Source organism: Daphnia carinata, chromosome 6 (genome assembly GCF_022539665.2).
Source record: "Daphnia carinata strain CSIRO-1 chromosome 6, CSIRO_AGI_Dcar_HiC_V3, whole genome shotgun sequence".
NCBI classification, from domain to species: Eukaryota; Metazoa; Arthropoda; class Branchiopoda; order Diplostraca; family Daphniidae; genus Daphnia; species Daphnia carinata.
Window position 1 is genome coordinate 10,112,568 of NC_081336.1, and position 24,799 is coordinate 10,137,366.

General features: G+C 37.4%; 3 protein-coding genes and 3 long non-coding RNA genes across 6 annotated transcripts; 4 read left to right on the top strand and 2 right to left on the bottom strand.

Moving 5' to 3' along the window:
- Positions 1 to 7,889: 7,889 nt before the first annotated feature.
- Positions 7,890 to 9,057, top strand: LOC130703567 (uncharacterized). The gene is made up of 4 exons (XR_009004709.2): positions 7,890 to 8,096; positions 8,177 to 8,263; positions 8,336 to 8,474; positions 8,577 to 9,057. It is a non-coding gene; the product is annotated as an uncharacterized LOC130703567 (long non-coding RNA).
- A 209-nt stretch (positions 9,058 to 9,266) lies between these two features.
- On the top strand, positions 9,267 to 9,747 carry LOC132088123 (uncharacterized). The gene is made up of 3 exons (XR_009421360.1): positions 9,267 to 9,366; positions 9,525 to 9,652; positions 9,721 to 9,747. It is a non-coding gene; the product is annotated as an uncharacterized LOC132088123 (long non-coding RNA).
- Positions 9,748 to 11,146: 1,399 nt separating this feature from the next.
- Positions 11,147 to 13,896, top strand: LOC130703562 (uncharacterized). The gene is made up of 6 exons (XM_057524994.2): positions 11,147 to 12,135; positions 12,216 to 12,427; positions 12,495 to 12,713; positions 12,772 to 13,465; positions 13,520 to 13,702; positions 13,762 to 13,896. Exons 1-6 carry the CDS (start codon positions 11,307 to 11,309, stop codon positions 13,833 to 13,835), a joined length of 2,211 nt encoding a protein of 736 aa, XP_057380977.1. The 5' UTR covers positions 11,147 to 11,306; the 3' UTR covers positions 13,836 to 13,896.
- Positions 13,711 to 15,178, bottom strand: LOC130703563 (uncharacterized). The gene is made up of 5 exons (XM_057524995.1): positions 14,999 to 15,178; positions 14,772 to 14,936; positions 14,436 to 14,706; positions 14,101 to 14,379; positions 13,711 to 14,049 (listed from the first exon to the last, which is right to left on the bottom strand). Exons 1-5 carry the CDS (start codon positions 15,098 to 15,100, stop codon positions 13,838 to 13,840), a joined length of 1,029 nt encoding a protein of 342 aa, XP_057380978.1. The 5' UTR covers positions 15,101 to 15,178; the 3' UTR covers positions 13,711 to 13,837.
- A 248-nt stretch (positions 15,179 to 15,426) lies between these two features.
- On the top strand, positions 15,427 to 20,345 carry LOC130703568 (nuclear pore complex protein Nup155-like). Its single transcript, XM_057524997.2, has 10 exons — positions 15,427 to 15,495; positions 15,559 to 15,783; positions 15,850 to 16,081; positions 16,138 to 16,444; positions 16,499 to 16,770; positions 16,829 to 18,065; positions 18,123 to 18,428; positions 18,486 to 19,094; positions 19,153 to 19,798; positions 19,858 to 20,345. The coding sequence occupies exons 1-10, from the start codon at positions 15,447 to 15,449 to the stop codon at positions 20,193 to 20,195; spliced, it is 4,221 nt and encodes a 1,406-aa protein (XP_057380980.1). The 5' UTR covers positions 15,427 to 15,446; the 3' UTR covers positions 20,196 to 20,345.
- Positions 20,346 to 20,456: 111 nt separating this feature from the next.
- On the bottom strand, positions 20,457 to 21,060 carry LOC130703570 (uncharacterized). The gene is made up of 3 exons (XR_009004714.1): positions 20,963 to 21,060; positions 20,658 to 20,876; positions 20,457 to 20,579 (listed from the first exon to the last, which is right to left on the bottom strand). It is a non-coding gene; the product is annotated as an uncharacterized LOC130703570 (long non-coding RNA).
- Positions 21,061 to 24,799: the final 3,739 nt, after the last annotated feature.

Consider the following 24,799-nt stretch of genomic DNA (forward strand, 5'->3'; position numbering starts at 1 on the left):
AACCTAACCTAACCCAACCTAACCTAACCTAACCTAACCTAACCTAACCTAACCTAACCTAACCTAACCTAACCTAACCTAACCTAACCTAACCTAACCTAACCTAACCTAACCTAACCTAACCTAACCTAACCTAACCTAACCTAACCTAACCTAACCTAACCTAACCTAACCTAACCTAACCTAACCTAACCTAACCTAACCTAACCTAACCTAACCTAACCTAACCTAACCTAACCTAACCTAACCTAACCTAACCTAACCTAACCTAACCTAACCTAACCTAACCTAACCTAACCTAACCTAACCTAACCTAACCTAACCTAACCTAACCTAACCTAACCTAACCTAACCTAACCTAACCTAACCTAACCTAACCTAACCTAACCTAACCTAACCTAACCTAACCTAACCAAACCTAACCTAACCTAACCTAACCTAACCTAACCTAACCTAACCTAACCTAACCTAACCTAACCTAACCTAACCTAACCTAACCTAACCTAACCTAACCTAACCTAACCTAACCTAACCTAACCTAACCTAACCTAACCTAACCTAACCTAACCTAACCTAACCTAACCTAACCTAACCTAACCTAAGCTAACCTAACCTAACCTAACCTAACCTAACCTAACCTAACCTAACCTAACCTAACCTAACCTAACCTAACCTAACCTAACCTAACCTAACCTAACCTAACCTAACCTAACCTAACCTAACCTAACCTAACCTAACCTAACCTAACCTAACCTAACCTAACCCAACCTACCCTAACCTAACCTAACCTAACCTAACCTAACCTAACCTAACCTAACCTAACCTAACCTAACCTAACCTAACCTAACCTAACCTAACCTAACCTAACCTAACCTAACCTAACCTAACCTAACCTAACCTAACCTAACCTAACCTAAGCACATCCTAACCTAACCCAACCTAACCTAACCTAACCTAACCTAACCTAACCTAACCTAAACTATAGACGGTAACCTATACTAACCTAATGGATATACGTATTCTACCCTATACTAACCTAACCTAACCTAACCTAACCTAACCTAACCTAACCTAACCTAACCTAACCTAACCTAACCTAACCTAACCTAACCTAACCTAACCTAACCTAACCTAACCTAACCTAACCTAACCTAACCTAACCTAACCTAACCTAACCTAACCTAACCTAACCTAACCTAACCTAACCTAACCTAACCTAACCTAACCTAACCTAACCTAACCTAACCTAACCTAACCTAACCTAACCTAACCTAACCTAACCTAACCTAACCTAACCTAACCTAACCTAACCTAACCTAACCTAACCTAACCTAACCTAACCTAACCTAACCTAACCTAACCTAACCTAACCTAACCTAACCTAACCTAACCTAACCTAACCTAACCTAACCTAACCTAACCTAACCTAACCTAACCTAACCTAACCTAACCTAACCTAACCTAACCTAACCTAACCTAACCTAACCTAACCTAACCTAACCTACCTAACCTAACCCCATCGATTTAATACAGCTCTTTACGCTGAGTCCAGCTACGACCAGCTCGATACCCCTTAAGGGGCGTCCGAATCAAAGTCGTCCCAGTGGCGTTACCTATCACATATAGGACCTATACACACAACTAGCACACACCTGTTGCCTTCGCCCTTCTTAAGCCGGCTCGGACCTGAACCCACATAGAAGCTTTTTATTTTTTAATTTTAATCTCACATTCCCTGTGCATGAAGCCCAACCCGTACTGGGATCTTGTGGTGGAGGGCCAAAAAACTGATAAGCCGGCTCGGACCTGAACCCACATAGAAGCTTTTTATTTTTTAATTTTAATCTCACATTCCCTGTGCATGAAGCCCAACCCGTACTGGGATCTTGTGGTGGAGGGCCAAAAAACTGATAAGCCTAACCTAACCTAACCCAACCCGTACTGGGATCTTGTGGTTAAAGGCCAAAACAATGAAAGGAAAAAAATTCCCGCAGTTTAGCAGCCTTTCCGCAAAATTTTCCGCATTTTAGTGTTTGTTCTGCAAAAGATTTCCCGCATTTTAGCCACCTTTCCGCAAAAATTTTCCGCATTTTAGTGTCCTTTCCCAAAAAAGATTTCCCGCATTTTAGTATGCATTCCGCAACATTTCCCGCATTTTAGTGTCCTTTCCGCAACATTTTTCCCGCATTTTAGTGTCCTTTCCCAAAAAAGATTTCCCGCATTTTAGTATGCATTCCGCAAAATTTTCCGCATTTTAGTGTCCTTTCCGCAAAAGATTTCCCGCATTTTAGTGTGTTCCCCAAAAAAGATTTCCCGTATTTTAGCCACCTTTCCGCAAAATTTTTCCCGCATTTTAGTCCTTTCCCAAAAAAGATTTCCCGCATTTTAGAATGCATTCCGCAAAATTTCCCGCATTTTAGCCACCTTTCCGCGAAATTTTTCCCGCATTTTAGTATGCATTCCGCAAAATTTCCCGCAATTTAGTTTCACTTCCGCAACATTTTTCCCGCCTTTTAGTGTGTTCCCCTAAAAAGATTTCCCGCATTTTAGCCACCCTTCCGCAAAACTTTTCCCGCATTTTAGTGTTCTTTCCCAAAAAAGATTTCCCGCATTTTAGTATGCATTCCGCAAAATTTTCCCGCATATTAGTGTCCTTTCCGTAACAATTCTCCAGCATTTCAGTGTCTTTCCGCAAAATATCAATAAAACTAGATAACTCAAGATCATTTAGTTGGTAAATTTAATAAGAATCATGAATATGAAATTTGTTTTCATGTAGGGTTGATGGTTTTTGAGTTATTTAAAATATAAAAGTTCATGCAGTGGCCCGTTCCAGAACTTTTACTAAAAATAATATCAATAAAACTAGATAACTATCATCATTTAGATTGTAAATTTAATAAGAATCTTGAATATGTAATTTGTTTTTATTTAAAATTGATGGTTTTTGAGTTATTTAAAATAGAAAAGTTGGTGCAGTAGCCCGATACCAAACATACACTTAAAACTTAATATCACATAAACTAAATAACTATATATGATATAGATTGTAAATTTAATAAGAATCGTGAATATTAAATTTGTTTTTATGTAGACATTTTGGTGTTTGAGTTATTTAAAATATAAAAGTTGGTGCAGTGGACCGTTCCAAAACTTTTACTTAAATAAATAATAAAACTAAAACTAGATGACTATACATCATTTAGATTGTAAATTTAATAAGAATCATGAATATGAAATTTGTTTTTATGTAGACTTGATGAAGTGAACTGAAATTGACACATTGTCTTGCTCTAATAATTCTCATTTTTCATTTTTGTTTGAAATAAGGCAAACGCTATTGCACAACCGATTCTCCGTATTTCCGGTAGAGTGCGTGCACTTGTTATCAAAAATTATTGTGGAGGTTCTACGAGCTCGCGTTGCAAAACAAGTGCCAAATGTTCATGTCGAGTAAGGTTACGGTAAACTTCTTTGGCATTTGAAACTAGTTCAAGAAAATCATTAAATACCAATGTTGTACAACTTTAGTATACTCGGCAAACTTCTAAAGCCATAGTAGCTTTTCTAGAAAGGCCGTTGCTAAATTTAAAATCTGATGAATCTGAAGTCATCTATCAAAAGGTGTTTTGTAGCAGAAAATTTATATCTTCTGCCCATCATAGTCTAAATCTGAATGTTGTATGAACATGCTGTGGGCTAACCAATTATGGACATCGTCAATAGTTTGGTTTACAATTTATTATTTCTTTGTTTCTTTTCTAGAAATTTAATCTTTATTAGAATGGACAGCTTTTAGGCTATTTAAAATTTTTGCTTCATTACAGTTTGCTGACAGGTGGCATTTCAAAGATTTGCATACATCGTCAGTTCACAAGAGGTACGACAAACTGTTTCACAGGTTAATTGGCTTACATGATATGTGTTAAATGCCAGTACCTTCTTTTTGCAGGTTATGTCGTGTAACTCTCGTGGTCTGTGCATCATGGTTTACAGATTGCAGTTGTATATCTCATGGTATTAGTTGTGTATAGCCGCTTGAGTTATAAAGCTGTTTGCTGTGGATGAAATTCAACCAGTAGAAAGTACTGAATGATAAAAGTGCATTTCAAGCGGAAGTTCTATCAGGTACATAAGGAACATAAAAATAAAAACTTTCGAAGTTCCTGACAATGCCCTTGAGCAATGTTTTAATCATAACATTTATTTTCCCTCTAGTAAGTTGTATGGCATAGTGGTATTATAAAAACAATCATTATTTTATGTTTTTTCTTTCAGGTTTTTTTGCTTCAGTTTACTGCTGTTGCTGGATGGACAACGAAAGATTGTTTGTTGGATGGACAAAGAAGAATATTTGTTCGCTTCAATACAAGTATTCGTTTAGGTTTTCTTCATTGGGGTTTTAGTCACCAAAAATTTTTTCTTCTTTAGGGTTTGTTAGATATGGTTGGAAGTGGTTTCAAAAATTTAGACGTAGGAGCTATTAGACTGGTAGTGTTGGCCCTATGAATCTTATTTTCTTCAAGCATTCACGTATTCCACGATGGAACAAAAAAAACGGCACCAGCGTAATGGTATGAGATGTTTAATAACTAAATTAGTGTCATTTTTATAAAATTCTGTCATTTAGGTTTGGCTTGATAACGAAAGTGAGGCATATTAACATGCTGGAAACCTGGTTTTACCATCCAAAGTAGATTGTATGACACTTTAAATTCAGCTTCATGTAATGGGTTTGAGACTTAACACTTAATAAGGTATTAGTAACCAGGTTTATTAACAAATATATTTGGAAATGTAACGTAATGCAATGATGTTTTTTATTAACAGATACAACAGAATAACAAAGTTATTGAATTAGCATGAGATTGGAATGTTGGATGATGAGACGTGGATTTGAACAAATGGTAAGAAAAAAGATGAAAATGAACCAATAAGCTAGAAAAATTGTGGGTTGGCAAAACATAACAATTTCATTTGTCGTAGGATAGTTAATGAAGGATGTTGGAAGAAATGCTGATAGATTATTCAGTTAGGAATGGTTTATTGCTTTTGTTCTTTCTGTTGCATGTCTGTGGTAAGAAACCTTAAAACTTTTGTCCGGCTTATTTACTTTTATTAATCTAACATTGAAATCAATTTTACAGTGTTTAATAACTATTGACAAAGTTTAACAAGACAGAATATTCCTGCGTATTTATGTATAGCAATCAGTCAACACCTCCTGGTATTATATGCCTAATAACTAATCTTAGCATCATCTTACGTAATTCTGTTATACAGTTTGGCTTGAATTATTCATTCGTTATTCTATTGAATCAAATCAATGGTGCGAATGAAGCTTGGTAAACACTTTTATTTATTTTCATTCTGGTTTGGCTTGGTTTGTTTTATGTGTTCCTTTTATAGATAAAATTTTTTATTTCAGCTGCTGAAGAAGGTGGTGAAGCTTGGTAATACAGTTTTAGGGTAGGTTTAAGATGCTTGTGTAGTTTAATGTTGATTCTCTTTTGATGCCATTTGGTCATATTAATTTTTTAGCTTGTAGCTTTGTTTTCGTGGCTTTGTATTAACCTCTAGGCTGAATGAAAGTAATCAAAAAAAGAGGAAAAGATAAAAAAGGAGGCACTTTACTGTGCCATTGTTTCCACTTTTTTTTCTTATTGTATTTTCTTGCTTGATCATTTTCCTAGTTTACAGTGAGGAGATGCTATTCACAGTGCATCTTAGAAGCAATTGTGCACACTGGATTTGAAAATAAACAGTGGGACTTTCTCAACAAAAATATCCCTAGCTTGACCACAAGAACAAGCTAACTGAAAGGTTTTGTATTGCAAGAAACATTTAGCAATGCTGTCAACATGTTGATTGTATATATACCAAGAAAATAAAGCTTTTCTGCCTTTGTCTCAACAATGACAGGACAAGGATGTAAGGTGATAACTTGAATTTTTAATACCAAGGCTGCGTTTGTTGTTCCTGTTTAAGTAATAGTTAACTTGGTAAGGATCATACTGTGGGGATAATCCCAAAGATTTGGATGTTATTTTCCCGGTTGCAGTGAAGAAAAGTATTTATGTTATTATTAAAATGTTACAAAGTGATTTGTATGTCTTGAAGTGATGATTTATTAGTCGAACTTTTTGGTCATTTCCAAGCCATGTGTTTGCCAAGAAGAATCATTGATCACGTTCAAATATGGATCCTAAAGATTATTACATTAATTTTTTCAAAACTAAAACATCTTTGGACCCACCTACACTGAAGCCAAAGTACACTTCGTGGATTTTCAAAGAACTTTTGACATAATGTATAAGATTGTACAGATATCTATATTATCGATCAACTCATCTATGATCGATATGATCTCATCTATGATATCTGATGATAATATAGATAATAATATATGATTTAGATTTAATATTTAACAAGAATCACGAATATTAAATTTGTTTTTCTGTAGACTTCATGGTTTATGAGATATCTTTAATGTAAAAGTAGGTACACTAGAAATTTAAGGCCCGACGAAACAACAAACCCGACTTTTACCTAAAAAATTAATATCAATAAAACTAGATAAATAAACATGAGTTAGATGATAAATTTAACGTGAATCACGAATATGAAATTTGTTTTTATGTAGACTTAATGGTTATTGAGTTATTTCAAATGTAAAAGTAGGTACGCTAGAAATTTAAGGCCCGACAAAACAACAAGCCCGATTTTTACCTAAAAAATTTATATTAATAAAACTAGATAACTTTATATGAGTTAGATGCTAAATTTAACAAGAATCACGAATATGAAATTTGTTTTTATGTAGACTTAATGGTTGTCGAGTAATTTCAAATGTAAAGGTAGGTACGATAGAAATTTAAGGCCCTACAAAACAACAAGCCCGATTTTACCTAAAAAATTTATATTAGCAAAACTAGATAATTTTATATGAGTTAGATGCTAAATTTAAAAAAATCACGAATATGAAATTTGTTTTTATCTAGCCTTAATGGTTATTGAGTTATTTCAAATATAAAATTAGGTACGCTAGAAATTTAAGGCCCGACAAAACAACAAGCCCGATTTTACCTGAAAAATTTATATTAACAAAACTAAATAACTTTATAAGAGTTAGATGCTAAATTTAACAAAAATCACGAATATGAAATTTGTTTTTATGAAGACTTAATGGTTATTGAGTTATTTCAAATGTAAAAGTAGGTACGCTAGAAATTTAAGGCCCGACAAAACAACAACCCCGATTTTTACCTCAAAATTTATATTAATAATACTAGATAACTTTATACGAGTTAGATGCTAAATTTAACAAGATTCACGAAAATGAAATTTGTTGTTCACCATGTTAAAACCATTAGATAAATAACGGGTAGGCAACGCAGCCTCACTAGTAGTTCCCGCCAATTTTTTCTGCTATGCCAAACTTCAGACAAAGTCCGGCCGCGAAGGTGTGTAGTCACTTATCTAAAACTTATGAAGTTCTAGAAAATGCTCTTGAGCAATGTTGTAATCATAAAGTAATTCAAGATAACTGCAAATGGTAGTCCCAAAATCAGAAGAATTTTGTCTGACATCTTTACTGTGTGAACTTTCAAAGGCTTTTGTTATACCAAAGGGCACCTAAAGGAGAAATTGCACTTCATTAACGATTCAAGTAGTTGACATTTACAACTAAATTGTTAATATTTAAATTTGATTGTATTTTCTTTTATTCAGGCTAATTGATTCTAACAGCTTCATCTCCGCTCAGTGACATGGACGATGAAGCATACATTGTTGGGAAATTCTCGGCCTGAGGTTAGTATGGAAATTTATCTAATATAATATATTAATATAAACTGACCATCTTGTGATTATAAGCGAATCTAAATATCATATTAGGAGAAGGATGGTGAAGTTTGGTATTTGCCGATAGGGATTGGTGTTTCAAACAACGGAAATACTTGGGAGCCCAAGAAAATCTTTATTGTAATAATTTCGTTGCAGCATTGGAAAGCAAATGTCTAACGTTGACTGAGAATCCTGAAAACAAGCTAAGCCAAGAGAAGAAAATTGTGAAGAAAAAAAGAACTAAAGCACAGGTTTGTCCCAATTCGTAACTAGAAGCAATGAGCATCAAGATGTGGTCAGTAAATCTATAGTTTTCTCCATGGCATTATAGATGTCCAGTCATCCAACATGATTTGATCGAAATGTAGAGGTGGAGACAGTTTTAGGAGTAAGCGATGACTGTGAAGAAACTGTATAGGTAACTGTTTTGTTCTGTGTTATATTAAAACTTCCCCGTGTCATTTTCAAGAGATATTTTTTTTGTTTTTAGGTAGTTCTACAGATGTGTAGAGAATGGTGGTTGCAGGGCAGGAGAGTCATTCTTTTATACAATACCTTTCCATTTCTATTATAAATTGTCTTTTTACCCGCTTAATGTAGCTGGAACATGAAATATTGGAATTGTAGCGGTAGGACATTTGGCTTACTATGTCTAGTTTTTATTATATTCTATATATTCAATTCTATAATTAAATGTATTATTATAAGTAAATTGTTATGTTTTATTACAGGTTGACCAGAATTACAAACATATATTTGCAGGAGTTTTTCAACTATCATTGTTTTTCAGTGCATAGAGTAATTTGGCTTAGCATAACATTACTTTGGAAGTACAGGTTTGTTTTAAATTCTTAACTAGAAACAGTGAACATCAAAGCATTATCAAAGCATCATTAGAGCTTCATAGTTTTCCAATAGGATATGATTGAAGTGTAGAAAATGAAAATGAAGAAATGTAAGTAGTGACCACTATTTTATTGTTATAAATCTTGAATTTGAAATGTTCTACATGTTTCTTTGCACTCTTCATCCGTAACTTTTAAGGAAATTTTTGTCTCCCACCCAAATAGGTTTTTCTAGGTACGCAATGTGGCTTCATTCTGTTACCTGGGATTAGGTTGTCCAAGAAGAAGCCTAGTACTCCTGCTGTGCTCATGCTCATGAGAACATTGAGTATCTAACCGAAGATATGCAATCACCTGTGAACATCAAGTTGGGCCTTCATCCATTGTGAATGGGAAGGTATGGAAACAATCTTCTCTGAAGTTTATTAGTAACACCTTTATTTTGTTCTAATGAGAATTCTTTCATTGGATAAATTTTTCAACTCTAACTTCCACTGTTCATTCATTAATAGTTTTTCTTTATTACTGTTAATTTTTCCTTTGATTCAGCCGTAATAGTTTTCTTTCATTTGCATTGAAGGAAAGTGAACTATCTTGGGGTGTGATCTTCATATCAAGGGATGCTGTGTGTGTCCTCTCAGTGACCCTAGATCAATACTGAGGGGAACTAATAAAGGTCTGTAATGGTTGCAGAAAAACGATCCATTTGCTGCAATTACATGCAGGTTATATTAAGAGCATTCTTCCATTGCAATTTTGACCCATATTGTCTAGCTCGAACACATGGCTTGTTACCTGATGCTTGACAAATTAATTTCTTTATCTGTTGCACAGGAGTTGTGGATTCTTGGGATATCAAAACACACCTACCGATGTCTGTAAGATCTGGCCTAGCACTTAGCACACTCATATCATATTGATCTGTACTTTACCAACAGCATTAATGGACATTTGGATCAGATGTAAGACAAGTAATGTTCCAGGTATTTTTTTCTCATATGATGTTGAATTTAAATTTTTTCTTTTACAGAAGTGTTGATCAACATATAACATAAACGTAAATTCAATCTTTATTAGAATGTACAGCTTTTAGGCTATTTAAAATTTTTGCTTCATTACAGTTTGCTGGCAGGTGGCATTTCAAAGATTTGCATCCCTCGTCAATTCTCCACAAGAGGTACTACAAACTGTTTCACAGGTTAATTGGTTTTCTTGGTATGTGTTAAATGCTGGTACCTTCTTTTTGTAGGTTATATTGTGTAACCCTCGTGGTCTGTGCAGCATGGTTTACTGAATGCAGTTGTATATCTCATGGTATTAGTTGTGTTCAGCCGTTTGAGTTATAAAGCTGTCTGCCACAGATTAAATTCAACCAGTAGAAAGTACTGAATGATAAAAGTGCATTTCAAAGGGAAGTTCTCTCAGGTAAGTTGTGTTACAATAACATGCTTCTTAAATATGTTATGTAATAAGATATAGTTGATTTCTCCACAGGTTGTGATATTGACATGTTGTGGTCAGTGTATAGTTTTTATTCAGTTAATCTGATTCCTAACCTGTACATTTCCATTCAACGCTCACAGTCCAGAGAATGCAATAAGTCAATGATCTCATTCGTTATGATGTTCGTCAGTGGCGCATTGCTGGTATGCAACCATAATATTTGATTTCACAATCACAGCATTGAGATGTCATTTGTTTCGATGATTTTGATATCGGATTGGAATAAACAGACGGTTCTATAATAATTTGATAACAATAACTTAACATAATTTGATACAATAATATGATAACACAACAGATACTCATGGACATCTAAACCCTGTCTAAACATTCAGTGGAATTCGGTGTTAGTTTTACGTTATAAAGTGCCATTAATTGACGGTCATTTAGGAAATATGGGTAATAGCAGGGTTGCCACGCTATGACGCGCGAGAGAAAATTATAGGGCGCCAGTACGCTATGGCCTGCCAGTATGCTATAGCGCGCCAGTAGGTGATGGCGTGCCGGTACGCTATAGCGCGCCAGTATGTAATGGCATGCCAGTACGCTATAGCGCGCCAGTAGGGTATAGCGTGCCAGTAACTATAGCGCGCCAGTATGTTATGGCGTGCCAGTACGCTATGGCGTGCTAGTACACGATGGCGTGCCAGTACCGTACGGCTAACTAAACGGAAAATTTTTAACAATGTAACGATTATTACGTTACAGCCTAAAAGTAACAGCACATTTTATTTTCTATTCTTGCTAGTTTACCGCCATTGTTTGTCTGCTTGCTTCTTAGCTTCCACGTATAAATAAAAATCGTTGAGTCGGGTAAACTTGTTTTGCATTTGAAACCAGTTTAAGTAAATAATTAAATACCATGTTTGATGTGCACAATTTATTATACTAGTTCCATCCAAATGTTTTACGTTACAAAATACCATTAATTGACGGCCATTTAAGAAAGGTTGGGAATAGCAGGGTTGCTTAGCGACGACGACATTGTTTTTTCGTCTGAAAGTCAGTCCAACTGAAAAGCACGTGCGAAAACTCTTGTGTCTTGACAATGTTTGAGACAATCCAAATCTTGCCGTTGATCTAATCATCAAGCCTAAATTTCTAGCTGAAAAGATGGAAATTGAAAGGGATGTAGTCTACAAACAACTTGAAAGTGAAGACAAATCGACAAGACGAGCAGCTTTGCTTGATCTCAAGAAACGAGCAGAAAAACGACAAATCGACAAACAATTACAGTCTGATCTGTTTGATCCACTTATCAAAATCGTATCCAGTGATAAAGTTGACAGCCTGAGAGAATCTGCTTCCCTAGTTTTACACGCAATTACTACTCATGGAAGCATTAGTAACACACAATTTCACGACATAGTCAATGTTTCAGTTGATCGTTTTGAGGTGGAGCCATCTGAAGAAATTCGCTTGACATTAGCCAGAATGAACCTTGCAGCCATACTCAACCAAAATGGACAACCAGTTTACCTTGAAAACTTAGATAAGTTGACACAGTTGGTAAAACTGATGGTTAGAGATCGTTTTGGAGAAGTTGTCAAAGAAGCCTGTGAAATCATCGTTGCCTTGTCTGAGAGAAATGAGTATTTTAGATTGCAAGCTGATTACTTCGTTGAACCACTGATGCAAAACGTCAAAAGCCAGCCAATGAAAGTACGATTAATGTGTGTCAAAGCCCTCGAGCCTGTGATGATTTATTCACCTCTGACCATTCCAAACATTGCACCTCAACTGGAAATGTTCTGGTCTGAGAGCAGCCCAATCGTAAAACTTGCCATGGTTCACACTATTGGCAAAGTTTCACTTGCAATTGAACCAGACGATCAAAATTTCCACTTTTTGTTTCCTCTGATTCTTCTGGGGAGATGCAATGAATTTAACGAAGTCAGTGAAGAAGCTGAAAGGATGTGGGGGACGCTAACAAATCAACCAGGTTAGTATTTTATCAGACCAATATCAATATGTTTTCCACGAAAATGTGTATAATTAAATGCATTTTTCATTTCTTCACAGAATTTCATCGTCGATTTGAGAAATGTTTCAGCAAACTGATTTCTAAATTACTTGCAGACACCGAAAATTGGAATAATGATCTCAGAATTCAGTCAGCTCAACTCATTTACCAATTCGTACGTGAAATACCAGATAGGAAATTAGAACTGTCTACTATTATGGAAATCCTAATATTTCAGTCGGGCGATGACCAAGCTTCTGTTCGCAATTGGGTAACACATAATTTCTAAAATGATTTTAGATTGACAATAATAACTCTTGAATCGTACCTTGTGCCAGGCATGCAAATCAGCTCGTCTCATTGGTGAAACGTGCGCATTAGAAGCTCTTTCATGGCTTTCCGACCAAAAACAAGAAGAAATTGATGTCACTGGCACATCGGGCCTAACCATTTACAGTCATATTGTTCATGGATTCCTCAATGCAGTACAGTCCGATTATCCTGCACGTACCTTAGAGCTTTGCGTTCAATTGGCCATCAAATTCAGCTCTTTAAAGGTATGAAACGAACATCATAGTTGTAACCACCATCTCATTAAGATAAATCTCCAATTAGGATATTTCCTTACTCGAATGCCTGGAAACGTTGGTCGAAAAAGATTTGGGAATCTCAGTCGATTTGATGAATCAACTACTGTCCGTCGCCTTGTCTCTCGAAGGATCAGACCAGCCCGATTTTCTTGCAAGGAAAATGAGTATGCTGCAGCTAGTGGCTTCCCGTCTTTGTTACTCGAATATTAACGCAATGGTCCAGCAAAAATTACCTTCCGTTCTCGCGTCGGAAGCCGATCCATTAAAATGGACTATAACATCATCGTCGTGGAAGATTTTACAATTCATTGCCAGAGATATGAAAATGATTGACAATTTCGTTTTTGATTTACTCTGCCAAACTATCGCAGCTACCCAATGTCCTGAAATCAAACTGAAGAGCTTCAACATGTTGACTGGATCTATGGACCATGTTCAATGCACCGATCCAGCACAGTTCCAAGCCATGTTACTGGCTAATGTCAAATGGAAACCCGGTCGTTCTGCATCAGTTTTGCGATCTTCTGCTGCATTGTGCGCGTATGCAGCTGTCCAGCATCACAAACTCGAAATCATTCCATCTAATATCGACGTTATAGCCAATTCGTTTGTGGACTTGGTGGAAGACGAAGCCATCAATACTCGACTCGCAGCCATCAGAATAATTCAACGTTGCTTAATCGCTGGACGACCTGCCAATTTGGACTCTATACTGACAAGTATGCTGCGTTTATTGAACAGAAATTAGCATAATTAAATGTATTTTTTAACAGCTCTGATGGGTCGCTTAAATGACATCTCTAAAGATGTTCGTCAAGGAGCCATGACTGGACTGAGAGATGTGTTTATTCATTGGCGAGGACAAGGGGCTCCTTGTGCCATGGAGACAAAGTTTATCAATCTCGTCCGCGTGCTGGCGCGTGATGACGACCTACCTTCCAAAACGTTTGCTGATGGTATTAGCTTTAAAAATACATTTTCCGTTTATTAACGCCAACATGTTTGATTAAAACAGGAGTTTTGCAATCAATGCTTGTCGATTTGAGTAAAATGGACATAACAGGTGAAAAGGGATCTGAAGTTGAATGAGTTCATTCTGATGGAGACGGACTAGATTGAAGATCGTTATTACAATTTTCTTTATCATCTTCTTTCTTTTCCACTGGTTCTTCTTGTACTTTTGTTTTCTTATTAGTCACCCAAGGAGGAGGAGCTTGATCTGGGCATCTTCTCAAAGCAAATTTGTATACTTTAAAACCAGACTTGCCAACGCACAACCAATACTTCTCCACGGAATACAAACCTAACAGATAAGGATGATTTAATGGCATTTTTTAAAATGTAAATGTGTTACCATCATAACGGTAGCCATATTCGGGAGAGAATTCAGTATTGGATTTGTATCCTCGAATTACGCGAACAGGTTTCCTTGTTTCGATGTTTAAGCTGAGGGCCAAATTGCCTTTTGTTAACGTTTGGTCTTTGCTCTGTGGGGCAGTTCGTAGATTTTTAGGTTTAGCTTTGGTGCCACTGAGTGCTCGGCCACCTTCGCCTGTGTAAGTGAAACAATCACCAAGATCGACATCATCTTCGTAGCCGCCAGAAAGGGCAATCGAGTAAGCTCCTTCGGGACCTATTTCGAACTTTAGAATTTGTGATAACAGAAATTTAAATTAGAAGAACAAGTACCTCCATGAATTCCAGCTACAGGAGGCCGCATGACTCCATCAGCAGAGCATTGCATTCTCATTTCCCAAATTCTTCCAATCTCTACTCCTGGAACAGCACCATAAAAGTTGACACGATTTTTTGGTATCACAATCTTCTGTTGTGGTCCTCTCACACGTTTTCTTTTTCGGCCTTCACCGTCCTCTTCATCTGAGTCATCGTCGTAATACTCTTCCTCATAATCTTTGTCATCTGAATCTTCATCTTTCAAACCTCTTGAATATTCGGCAGTCTTTGGGAAATAATGGAAATTGTTAATAAATGCAGAATAATTAGGTAAGGATTGTGGGGATTAACCTTTCCAGAGATTCTCGAAGATTTCCTTATACCACTAATGTTAGTTTCAGCCTCAACACCTTCTGGGCCGCCTACTGTTTCAACTCGAGGTTTCTTTTTAGGTCTCGGTTCAGCAGGTTTCCTCTCCTTTTGCTTAACTGGCTGTAAAGCTTCATATTTGTAAATCTATTTGAAGATCATAGAAGTAAGATTTAAGTTTTTGTTATGAAATTAGTGCATTTAAAGACCTGTTCTTGACGAATGCTTTCCAAAATTCGACGATTTTCTTCCATATTTTTAGCCCGTTGCATTTCGTAATCGCTCATTCCATTTTGTTTAATAGGCGCCATTTCAAAACAAGATAAATTCCTGAAAAGTTTTACTGAATGTAAACTAAAGATACTTGAGGAACAACCAGTGCCAGACGATGTTAGCAAATTGAATGCCGATGATGGCAGTTTCGCGCCAAACGCCTCACCGTCGTCTGCTTCTAACAATCAACGCCAAATCGGGTTTTGTTTTTTTAAACTTGAAATATTCAAAGTAGAATTGATAAAATCTAATTTTTAAGAAACATTCAATAATATATTATTACATGACTTAATTAAATTTAATCATTTTGACTAAATTATTTGCAGATAATTTTAATCTGGCAACGCCGACTTCATCATTATTCATACTCGCTGTTTCGCTGTCATGCAGTCTGTAACGGGCGCGAGTCACAAATTTTCTTCAATTTATACAGGTAAATGAGCTCAATATTTCCATTGTCTACGGTATTTGACCAACAACTTTACGCTGTTTGCAGATGCTAGTGTCAATCCATATAAAAATGACGTAAACAGCAACTTGTCTTCCACGGCAATCATGACATCACCGGTATCGAAAACAATGATTTCGCCGCTTGCAGCCATCCAATCGACGTTGATTCCGTCGTTGGAAGGCATTGATCTCGCTGGTCGCATTCTTGAATGGCAACTTAAGAATGATAATCAGTTCCCCACACTTTCTGATCAGATAAAGATCGGTGAAGGTATTAACTTTTCGACAAACATTCTCTTCAGTATCGGAAGTAATAGTTTCAACCTGAATGTTTCAGCCCACGGAGTTAGCGGATTGTCAGATGTTGATTATCCTATGCTCGAAGTTGGCCCTAACGGACTGCCGCTCCTCAGGCAGATGGGATTGGTCAATCGAATTCCCCTACCACCAGAATTAGTAGAACATTTTGGGCACATGCAAAGCTACTGCATGATGGGGCTTTTCCCTCTCATTCAACGTGCGTGGTTGAGCATAGACAGTGATATATATGTTTGGACGTACGAGGACGGGTAAGGTCATCCCAACAGAACATCTAAAGAGGAAACTAATTATTCGTTTTATCAAGGGGTGATCTGTCTTATTTTGATGGCCTGAGCGAACCAATTATTGCTGTCGAGCTGGTTCGACCAAAACCGGGCATCTTTCAACCACACATCCAATACCTCTTGTGCCTTGCCACAACTGTAGAAATTGTTTTGTTGGGAGTTAGTTTCTCCGGATCCAGTACCAATTACGAAGAAATGCATCTCTTACCCGAACCATTATTCGCTGTACCAACAGATGGATCCTACATTGTAACCATCACTGGCACAGCCAACGGCCGAATCTTCATGGGAGCAAAAGATGGTTGCATTTACGAATTCTTTTATCAGGTATTTATTTATTTAAATCTTATTGTTCCAAAATATTATTTTATAAATTTTTAGGCTGAGGAGGGATTCTTTAGTCGTAAATGTCGTAAAATCAACCATTCAAAAAGTACATTATCCTACTTGGTTCCATCATTTATCAACGCGGCCTTCAGTGAAGAAGATCCGATTGTACAAATGGTGCAAGATGAAACCCGTCATATTCTTTACACACGTTCAGAAAAGGGGACCCTTCAAGTCTATGATTTAGGTACAAACGGACAAGCCATGACTCGGGTGGCGGCCATTAATATCAATACCATCGTACAGTCTGCCGCTAATATTGCCAGGTATTAAACATTACCCTTAACAAAACATTAATTATTAAATGAATTTTTCATTCAATAGGACGGTGGATCGTTCCAGCTTTAGGCCATTGATTTGCATTGCGCCCATTGAATCGAGTGAATCGACAAACTTGCATTTGGTGGCCATTACTGCATCGGGTGTACGTCTGTACTTTAGCACTTTGAATTGGCGTACTTACAACGAAGCCACGCCTTCAAGCCGGCCAGTGACGTTGCAATTGGTACAAGTCCGCTTACCGCCCGGCTACGCGGCCAGCGCTTCTCCCCAACGTCCGCAACAAGTCCATTCGGCTCTTTACTCTCACGGAACGACTTTTTTGGCCACCAGCACGGCCTCTGACAACGACGTTGTCTGGACATTGTCCAACTCGCTCTTTCCGGCTGCCCAGCAACTTTCCGAGACTCAAAACACGTTGGGATTGGACGGCAAGACTTGGGCGTTGGCCGAAGTTACCATCAAAAGGCAAATCGATCCGTCAATCTTTGCTCCTCCAGCACCTGAGCCCCCACTGATTGTAACTCAACATGCTGCTGGACCTCGAAAATTCATTTTCCTAACGACGCAATGCTGTCACATCGTCACTCAACTGAGGCCGGTTGATATCCTACGTCAATTATTATTCGACGCTTCAGGACCGGACAGTACGGCCGTTCGGGCCTTTTTCCAGGTTCTACGAGAAGATCAAGCCTGTGCCACTGCCCTCATTTTGGCATGTTCAACAAGCGTCCAGGACTCCCAGCTGGCCGACTGGGCTGCCCGCGCGTTCTTCCTACTTGGTGGTGACGTCAAAGTCTCACCATCTCATCTGGCTCACCCCGTTTCATCTCCTACCTCTCCTTTTGTCGTTAACTCGCCCGCTCATCTGAACAGCACGCCCAGCAATTTCCATCATCAACCATCGCATTTTACTTTCAGTTCGCCTGAATCTGGTGGAGTGGGGGCATTCAACCCCAATGCCATTTCGACCCCTCAAATGCAACCTTACTCGCCCCATTCGAATACCGTCGTGACGGGCAGTGGCGGGTCAGACATGACCGACTATCAATTCTCTGGCCGACATAACGGACTTTACCTTTATCTCGGACGCATATTGAGGCCTCTTTGGCTTATGCCGCTGGCCAGAGATGTAGGCAAACCACATCAACCGTTGCTGGACAGTGTTGTCAATAGTGAAGAATTGCTAACTGTACTGGGCCAACTTAATGCTCTGAAGGGATTCGTTCATGCCAATATTCATCAAAACGGCCATCAGCCTAGTGAGAAGGGCCGTCTTCAGGTATGACATTTTTGCATAATTAAAAAATTTGCATAATTTTATTTAATTAAAATGCAGGAAGCTCAAATGCAAGAGAGAAAATCGCTGTTGGCAATGAAACAATTGCTGGATCATACGGTCGAAGTCCTTGCTCTTTGGAAAGTCTTGTGCGATCATCAATTGCATTTGCTGGGCCAATCTTTGACATCTGAAATGCGCATGTCATTAAAGACTACGTTATTCCGCGACCTGATCCTCTCAGGTTCTGACACTTGCATTGGGCTGATAAATGCTTTAATTCATCGGTACTTGGACGATGCGGCCAGCACGGATGCCATCAGCGAAAAATTGAGACTAGTCTGCCCGTCTCTCTATCGAAATGAGGTAATTTACATTGAAATTTTAAGTTAAAAATTATTAAATAATTCATTCATTTTTAAGGATGCTCTATGCACCAAAGTTAATGAACAACTTCTGAAGGCTCGAACGGCCACTATGAGTCGCATGGACAAAGAGCGTCTGCTGGAACAAACGCTGGACACGTGTAAACAAATTCCAGCCCGCATTAATTTGGCCCATGTTTGCCAGCAATTATCTGCATGTCATTATTTCGGAGGCGTGGTGGAACTCTGTTGCGTTGTGGCTGAGAAGCTGGACCCTCAACATCGTGCCCAGCAATGCTACAGCGGCCAACAAGAAGATCCGGCCGCTGTAGAGGCCCTTTTGGCTCGTAAAAATTGCTATCAGCAAATGTGCCAAGTTTTGCAAAAACTCTACACGGCCGCTGCGTGCCATCCTCAATCGCCCAGCGTACCCAAATCACCCGGCCCGATTACCCAAACCGCCCCACAGGGATACGATGAGGGTCTAAGCCCATTGGAAGCTCAACGTTTAGCAGACGAAACTCTTTCTCTCGCTTTACAATCGGATGATGAATTATGCCACGTTGCCATTTTCGATTGGCTCACTGACAACAAATGGGACGATAAATTATTGGAAATTCAATCGCCTCACTTGGAAAATTATCTTAAAAGGCAAACAGTTGGTCAGGTATGAATTTAATTAATGTGCATAAATTAGTCCCAAATGAATAATTATTTATGTTTAGGTTAATCAACAGCAGCAGACGGATTTAGTTGCAAAATACGATTTATTATGGAAATTTTATGAAAAGAGTGGGCAGTTTATAGCAGCTGCACGTGTTCTTTCACGTCTAGCAGATGCCCACAGCACGGCCATAAGTCTTCCGATGAGGATCGAGTACCTTTCGAGGGCCATCGTCTGCGCCCGAGCGGCCGAAACGAGTTCGTTTGGCAACGCCGTCCAGGGCCAGTTTCTCTACGAGCTGGAAGAGAAGATGGACGTGGCCAAAGTCCAGTCGCAAGTGCTCGAGGCCGTTTCTAGATTGTCCAGTCGTGATGGAGATACCATCAGCCGTTTACATTCCGATTTGCTGGACGTGACTCAACTCTACGAGCAATTCGCTGAGCCGTTGGGTCTCTGGGAATGCAAATTGGCTATTTTACACTGTGCCAATCATTACGACGCGGCCCTTGTGACCAGCATTTGGCAGAACATCATCAATGCTGAAGTCAAGAAATTGAATAATGCAGATACTGAAACTAAACTGGCCACTCTGGGTAGCAAAATGAAAACGCTAGGTAGAACTTATGCCCAGTCTGAGCAATTTTTCCCGTTGGAATTCCTCGTTAAAACATTGGAAACATATTCAGTTCGCTGGAATGGCCCACCAGGTAAAATTTCAATTATTTTCGTGTTATTTCTATCATTCATTTTGTATTTTATTTGTTAGGCTGGGTCGTTTCCATCATGCTGACGGCTGGAGTATCGTTCCAGCGTGTTTTTGCCGTTTATAATCGCTTGTACGGTGCAAAGGATGTCGTTTGGCAAGCTGAAGGCAAACCCAATCATTTGCTCAAAGTACTGGCCGACATGTTAAATCGGCTTGTTGATTCATCTAATGGAGGCTTGGCAGCTCTCGTGCCGACAGCCGATCGCCGAGCTCTGATTGGACAGTGTGTCGAGGCCGTTGGGGTCTATTTGACAGATCTCTTCTGCACGACTCACGCCACATCACCTGCCCTCATAGCCGAATTCCGTACTCTTCAAGGTAAGTTGGAGCTTTTGTAATGTTTTTAATGCAATCTTTTCCCATAGATGTCATTGCCCTTCTTTTTTCGTCTTGAAGTAACTTTTTATTTCTGTATGTGTGTGCGAGATTGAATTCTTGTTGTCATCTACCCATACGCCTCAACATCCCTTCCACCAATTACATCAATACATTAACCAGATTTGTGTGGCCGTTCAAACAGAATGTGGTCCTTTGGAAGGAAAACTTTGTCGTTAGATAAGATATAAACAAACATTGCAACTCAAAACTAAAGTAAAATAGTGTAATGTAATCGATAATTTGTTTTTAAAATGTTTGTCTTTTATATTAACCTCGAAGTTTGAAGTGGTATCGTCATTGTTGGTACATTTGGATGGTAGACTACTTAGGCTACCAGAAGGATCCTGTGGAATTCAAGTGTGAATCAAACCACTCACATTCGAATTGAGTGACTATCAACATACCATTCTAGTATGGCTTACCTATATCCTTCCATCAACATCTAAAAGACTCTTTTTCACTCGTGCTCACGTAAAGTGTGAGATGTGGAAGTGATGCACAAAGTGTGTGTTTTAGTTTGTTTGTTTTTTATTTTGTGATGGTTGTTACCATTACGACGTGCGAAACTGAATCCATTCGCATTCTTGATGTTAAATCCGTCGTTTCGGTGATCTAAATATTAGTGCCGGGCAGGGTCATCACTGTGAAACAAATTGCAGTTGTGGTAAGTTTACTGTTAATGTCATAAACTTGCTAGTTTCAATTTTGAGTCCCAAATTTAACTTACCACATACTGCTTGCCCCGTTGGCCTCCAGTAGAAATAGGATTCATAAAATTCAATTTCTACCATTCTATTCATCATCCATCATTCCATTCATTTCACGCTAGAAATTTAAGGCCCGACAAAACAACAAGCCCGACTTTTACCTAAAACAATTAAAATCAATAAAACTAGATAACTATACATCATTTACATTGTAAATTTAATAAGAATCACGAATATGAAATTTGTTTTTACGTAGACTTCATGGTTTTTGAGTTTTTCAATTCTAAAAGTAGGTAGGCTAGAAATTTAAGGCCCGACAAGAAAATAAGCCCGACTTTTACCTAAAACAATTAAAATCAAAAAAACTAGATAACTATATATCATTTACATTGTAAATTTAATAAGAATCACGAATATGAAATTTGTTTTTATGTAGACTTCATGGTTTTTGAGTTTTTCAATTCTAAAAGTAGGTAGGCTAGAAATTTAAGGCCCGACAAGAAAATAAGCCCGATTTTTACCTAAAACAATTAAAAGCAATAAAACTAGATAACTATACATCATTTAGATTGTAAATTTAATAAGAATCACGAGTATGAAATTTGGTTTTATGTAGACTTCATGGCTTTTGAGTTTTTCAATTCTAAAAGTAGGTGCAATAGACATTTTAGGCCCCGGTCCACAACTTTTACTTTAAAATAATAATGTCTCTATTCATTGATATAAATGTATTTAAATATATATGTTTTACATTCAAAATTTAACAAGGATCACGAAAATGAAATTCGTTGTGCACCATGTTAAAACCATTACATAAATAACGGTTAGGCAACGCAGCTTCATTAGTAGTTCCCCCTAATTTTTTCTGCTATGCCCCACTTCAGACAAAGTCCCCCATCGAAGCAGTGCAGTCACTTGTGTGTTCTCATTCCATGGATGGGCAATGAAAGATTGGAACAACACCATATTAAGCTGGCATGTCATGGTCATACTCTTTTGGTATGAAGATATGATTTAATTGGGAATACTTTTTCACGTAAATAAAAGTATTTGGGTAGGTATTCTTCATTTGGGCTTTAGTCAACAATCATTTTTTATTCTTTAGGGTTTGTCAGATATGTGTACGTGGCTTCAAGAATTGAGATCTAGCGGCTACTGGTGGTGTTGGCCCCATGAATCTTACTTTTTTTTAAGCTGGGTGAAGAAACGGTGAGTATTTGGTAATTGAAATTTCCTGATACATTTGTAAATCAAATAATTCTTCGTTGAAGTGCAGTTAGTTTCGTGCAACAAGAAACAACAAATACTGTAAATAAGCGTCAATTTCGAACTGTGTAGAAAAGGAGATGATCAAGGGGCAAAAGTTGGTTTTGAGTGAAACAAATCTTCAAAACGCTATCACTTGTATTGCTATCTGTGGGTGTCATTAGCATTGGGTAACTTAATGATGATTTCTTTCAATTCTGAATAAAACAAGATAGTTTTTTTTTCAAATGGCAGGTTTGGTAGCGGAAAAGTTCATGAATAATCGGAGTGATTCTATGTCATGGCACTTTCAAATCACATGGAATCCATTACAAGTTTAACGCAAGGTATCATCGTCAGTGACAGGTAACAATTGGCTTGTCAAACAAGACTTTCTGCTATTTGAGGTTCGCCAAACGGTATAATCATCTATTGGTGCGATATTTAGATCGAAGTTATAGAATAGAATCCACTTCTATTCAATAACTTGTTTTACTACTTCCTTTTTTTTATTTTACTGCTATCGCCAACATTTTACTGCTGCACAACATAAGGGTGCTTCCACAAGTATTACGCGTTTTTCCTTTTTTTTAATTAAACCTTGATTTGGATGATTACTTTAAATTTGTTTTAAAACATTCAATCTGTGATGGATAAAGTTTCTCGTAATGCTTTTTGCGTCCACAAGAGGCGCCTTAAACCGTGGCTCATCGAGAAGTTTTTTTTTCAGGGAATTAATTTAATTAATTTTAATGAATTAAGTCGCATGACATTGTGATAGAAAAACAAAACAAAAATTTAAATCACGGTTTAAAGCTCTTTTTTTGTCACGGTCTGCAAGGAAATGACTCAGAAATGGAAATTATGGCACTGTCTATGTTCAACAACCATTTCTGTAGCACCAGTAGGTAGGGAAAATTTAATTTGCATTTCGTAATTGTTTTGCCAGGGTTATGATGAGTGAACTTGCAGTTTTCGTAAAGTTATTCAAGATAATTGCAAATAGTAGTCCCAGAATCAGAAGAATTTTGTCTGACATCTTTACTACGTGAACTTTAAAAGGCCTTGATATATCAAAGGGCGCCCAAAGGAGAAATTGTGCTTCTTCAACGATCAAGTAGTTGACATTTACAACTAAATAGTTAATGTTTAAATTTGATTGTATTTTCATTTATTCAGACTCATCGATTCCAACAGCCTGTTTGCAAACTTTCAGCCAATGCGTTGCAAGGAATGTATTTCTAATCCAGTCTTCGACACACTCAATGCCAAGGTACACAGTTGTTTCTACGCTGATACGCTTTATCTGACAGTGATATGGTCAATTTTTTTTTTACTGGTCGCCACTTCAATTTTTAAATGTTTGATGTAAGTACCAGTGTAGATGTATTCTTGTTAGAAATAATCATCATGTCCTAAATGTCCTATTCTTTAGTGAAAATGGTATTGTACGAAACTTATCTATTATTCTTTATTTATTCGGATTTAGCTACCACCTTTCGATACTTAAAAGCGAGGACCGAATGGCACCTACACTTGGACTGGATCGGACCGTTATTTGGTCGAATGGCTAGCAGCAAAAATTAAACTTTACGTAGGTTGGAATTAATTTGTCTGCTTATTTGTTGTTTGTTATTTTTAAAAACTACCCTCTTTATTCCACAGGTATTCGTTCGTGCTAATTAATCAAACTATTGCGAATATGTACGGGACGCATGAGGGTATGTTGTATCAACTCATAAATGATGAGTTAGCGGAAAAATGGGTTATGCATTGAATTTCAGCAGATAACTTATCTGCATCATGTTTTTTTTTTATTTTTAAATTCTGTAAGGGTATCGATGGCGTGGCGAACTCTTTCTACTTAACGATGGATCGTGTAGCAATGATGGACTATACTTTCCTGACATGTGGGGATGGATTTAGCCTTGTTGTGCCACATATCAAGGAATGTGAAGAACACTTTGAGTCCGTCTACCATTGATTCAGAATCACACAGCCAACCCAAAGAAGTAAGCAATATTGCGCAGCAAAGAAGTCTTTTTACTTCATTTGGATTTCATATGATCTACGTGATGAACATCATGACGAATCAAGGTGATAATCAAGTTTTTTTTGCCCTTAAGAAATTATGGTTTAATTCTAGGCATTGGTACTGGACTTGGATTCTTGACGTTTTTGGTTGAACAGATTTATTCAAACTACAAGAAGCACAGACATAGTTAGTTGGCGTTAATTTAAAAAAACAAAAACAATACTTCAGTTTTATGGTAAGCTTGATTAGTGGATAATCCATTAGTAACTTTTTTTACATTTTGAAAGTAAGCTTGAATGTAGGAGAGAATTAGCGTTTGATAGTAGTGAAGCTTATTTTCGTTTCTTGAAAATTTCGCTATCTGCTGCAAAATGAATATATAGAAATGTGTTGTTTTCCTTTCTTTTCCAGCATCTGTGTTGAATTCCCCCATCTGTCGCCATCAACAATAATAAACGTATAGTCAATCTTAACTAATAGTTTAACAACTATTTTCGTGACTTTTTTTATTCAATACTAAGTTATTAACGGGTTTATTCCTGTTAAACATATTAAGTTTTTATCAAATTATTTAAGT

Coding starts and splice junctions, on each gene's coding strand:
- LOC130703562 (XM_057524994.2), top strand. CDS start 11,307: ATGGAAATTGAAAGGGATGTAGTCTACAAACAACTTGAAAGTGAAGAC. Junction 12,714..12,771: donor TCAAATTCAGCTCTTTAAAG/GTATGAAACGAA, acceptor ATCTCCAATTAG/GATATTTCCTTACTCGAATG. Junction 13,466..13,519: donor TTTGGACTCTATACTGACAA/GTATGCTGCGTT, acceptor ATTTTTTAACAG/CTCTGATGGGTCGCTTAAAT.
- LOC130703563 (XM_057524995.1), bottom strand. CDS start 15,100: ATGGCGCCTATTAAACAAAATGGAATGAGCGATTACGAAATGCAACGG. Junction 14,937..14,998: donor AAAGCATTCGTCAAGAACAG/GTCTTTAAATGC, acceptor ATCTTCAAATAG/ATTTACAAATATGAAGCTTT. Junction 14,050..14,100: donor ATATGGCTACCGTTATGATG/GTAACACATTTA, acceptor CTTATCTGTTAG/GTTTGTATTCCGTGGAGAAG.
- LOC130703568 (XM_057524997.2), top strand. CDS start 15,447: ATGCAGTCTGTAACGGGCGCGAGTCACAAATTTTCTTCAATTTATACA. Junction 16,445..16,498: donor TTTACGAATTCTTTTATCAG/GTATTTATTTAT, acceptor ATAAATTTTTAG/GCTGAGGAGGGATTCTTTAG. Junction 18,429..18,485: donor CGTCTCTCTATCGAAATGAG/GTAATTTACATT, acceptor TTCATTTTTAAG/GATGCTCTATGCACCAAAGT.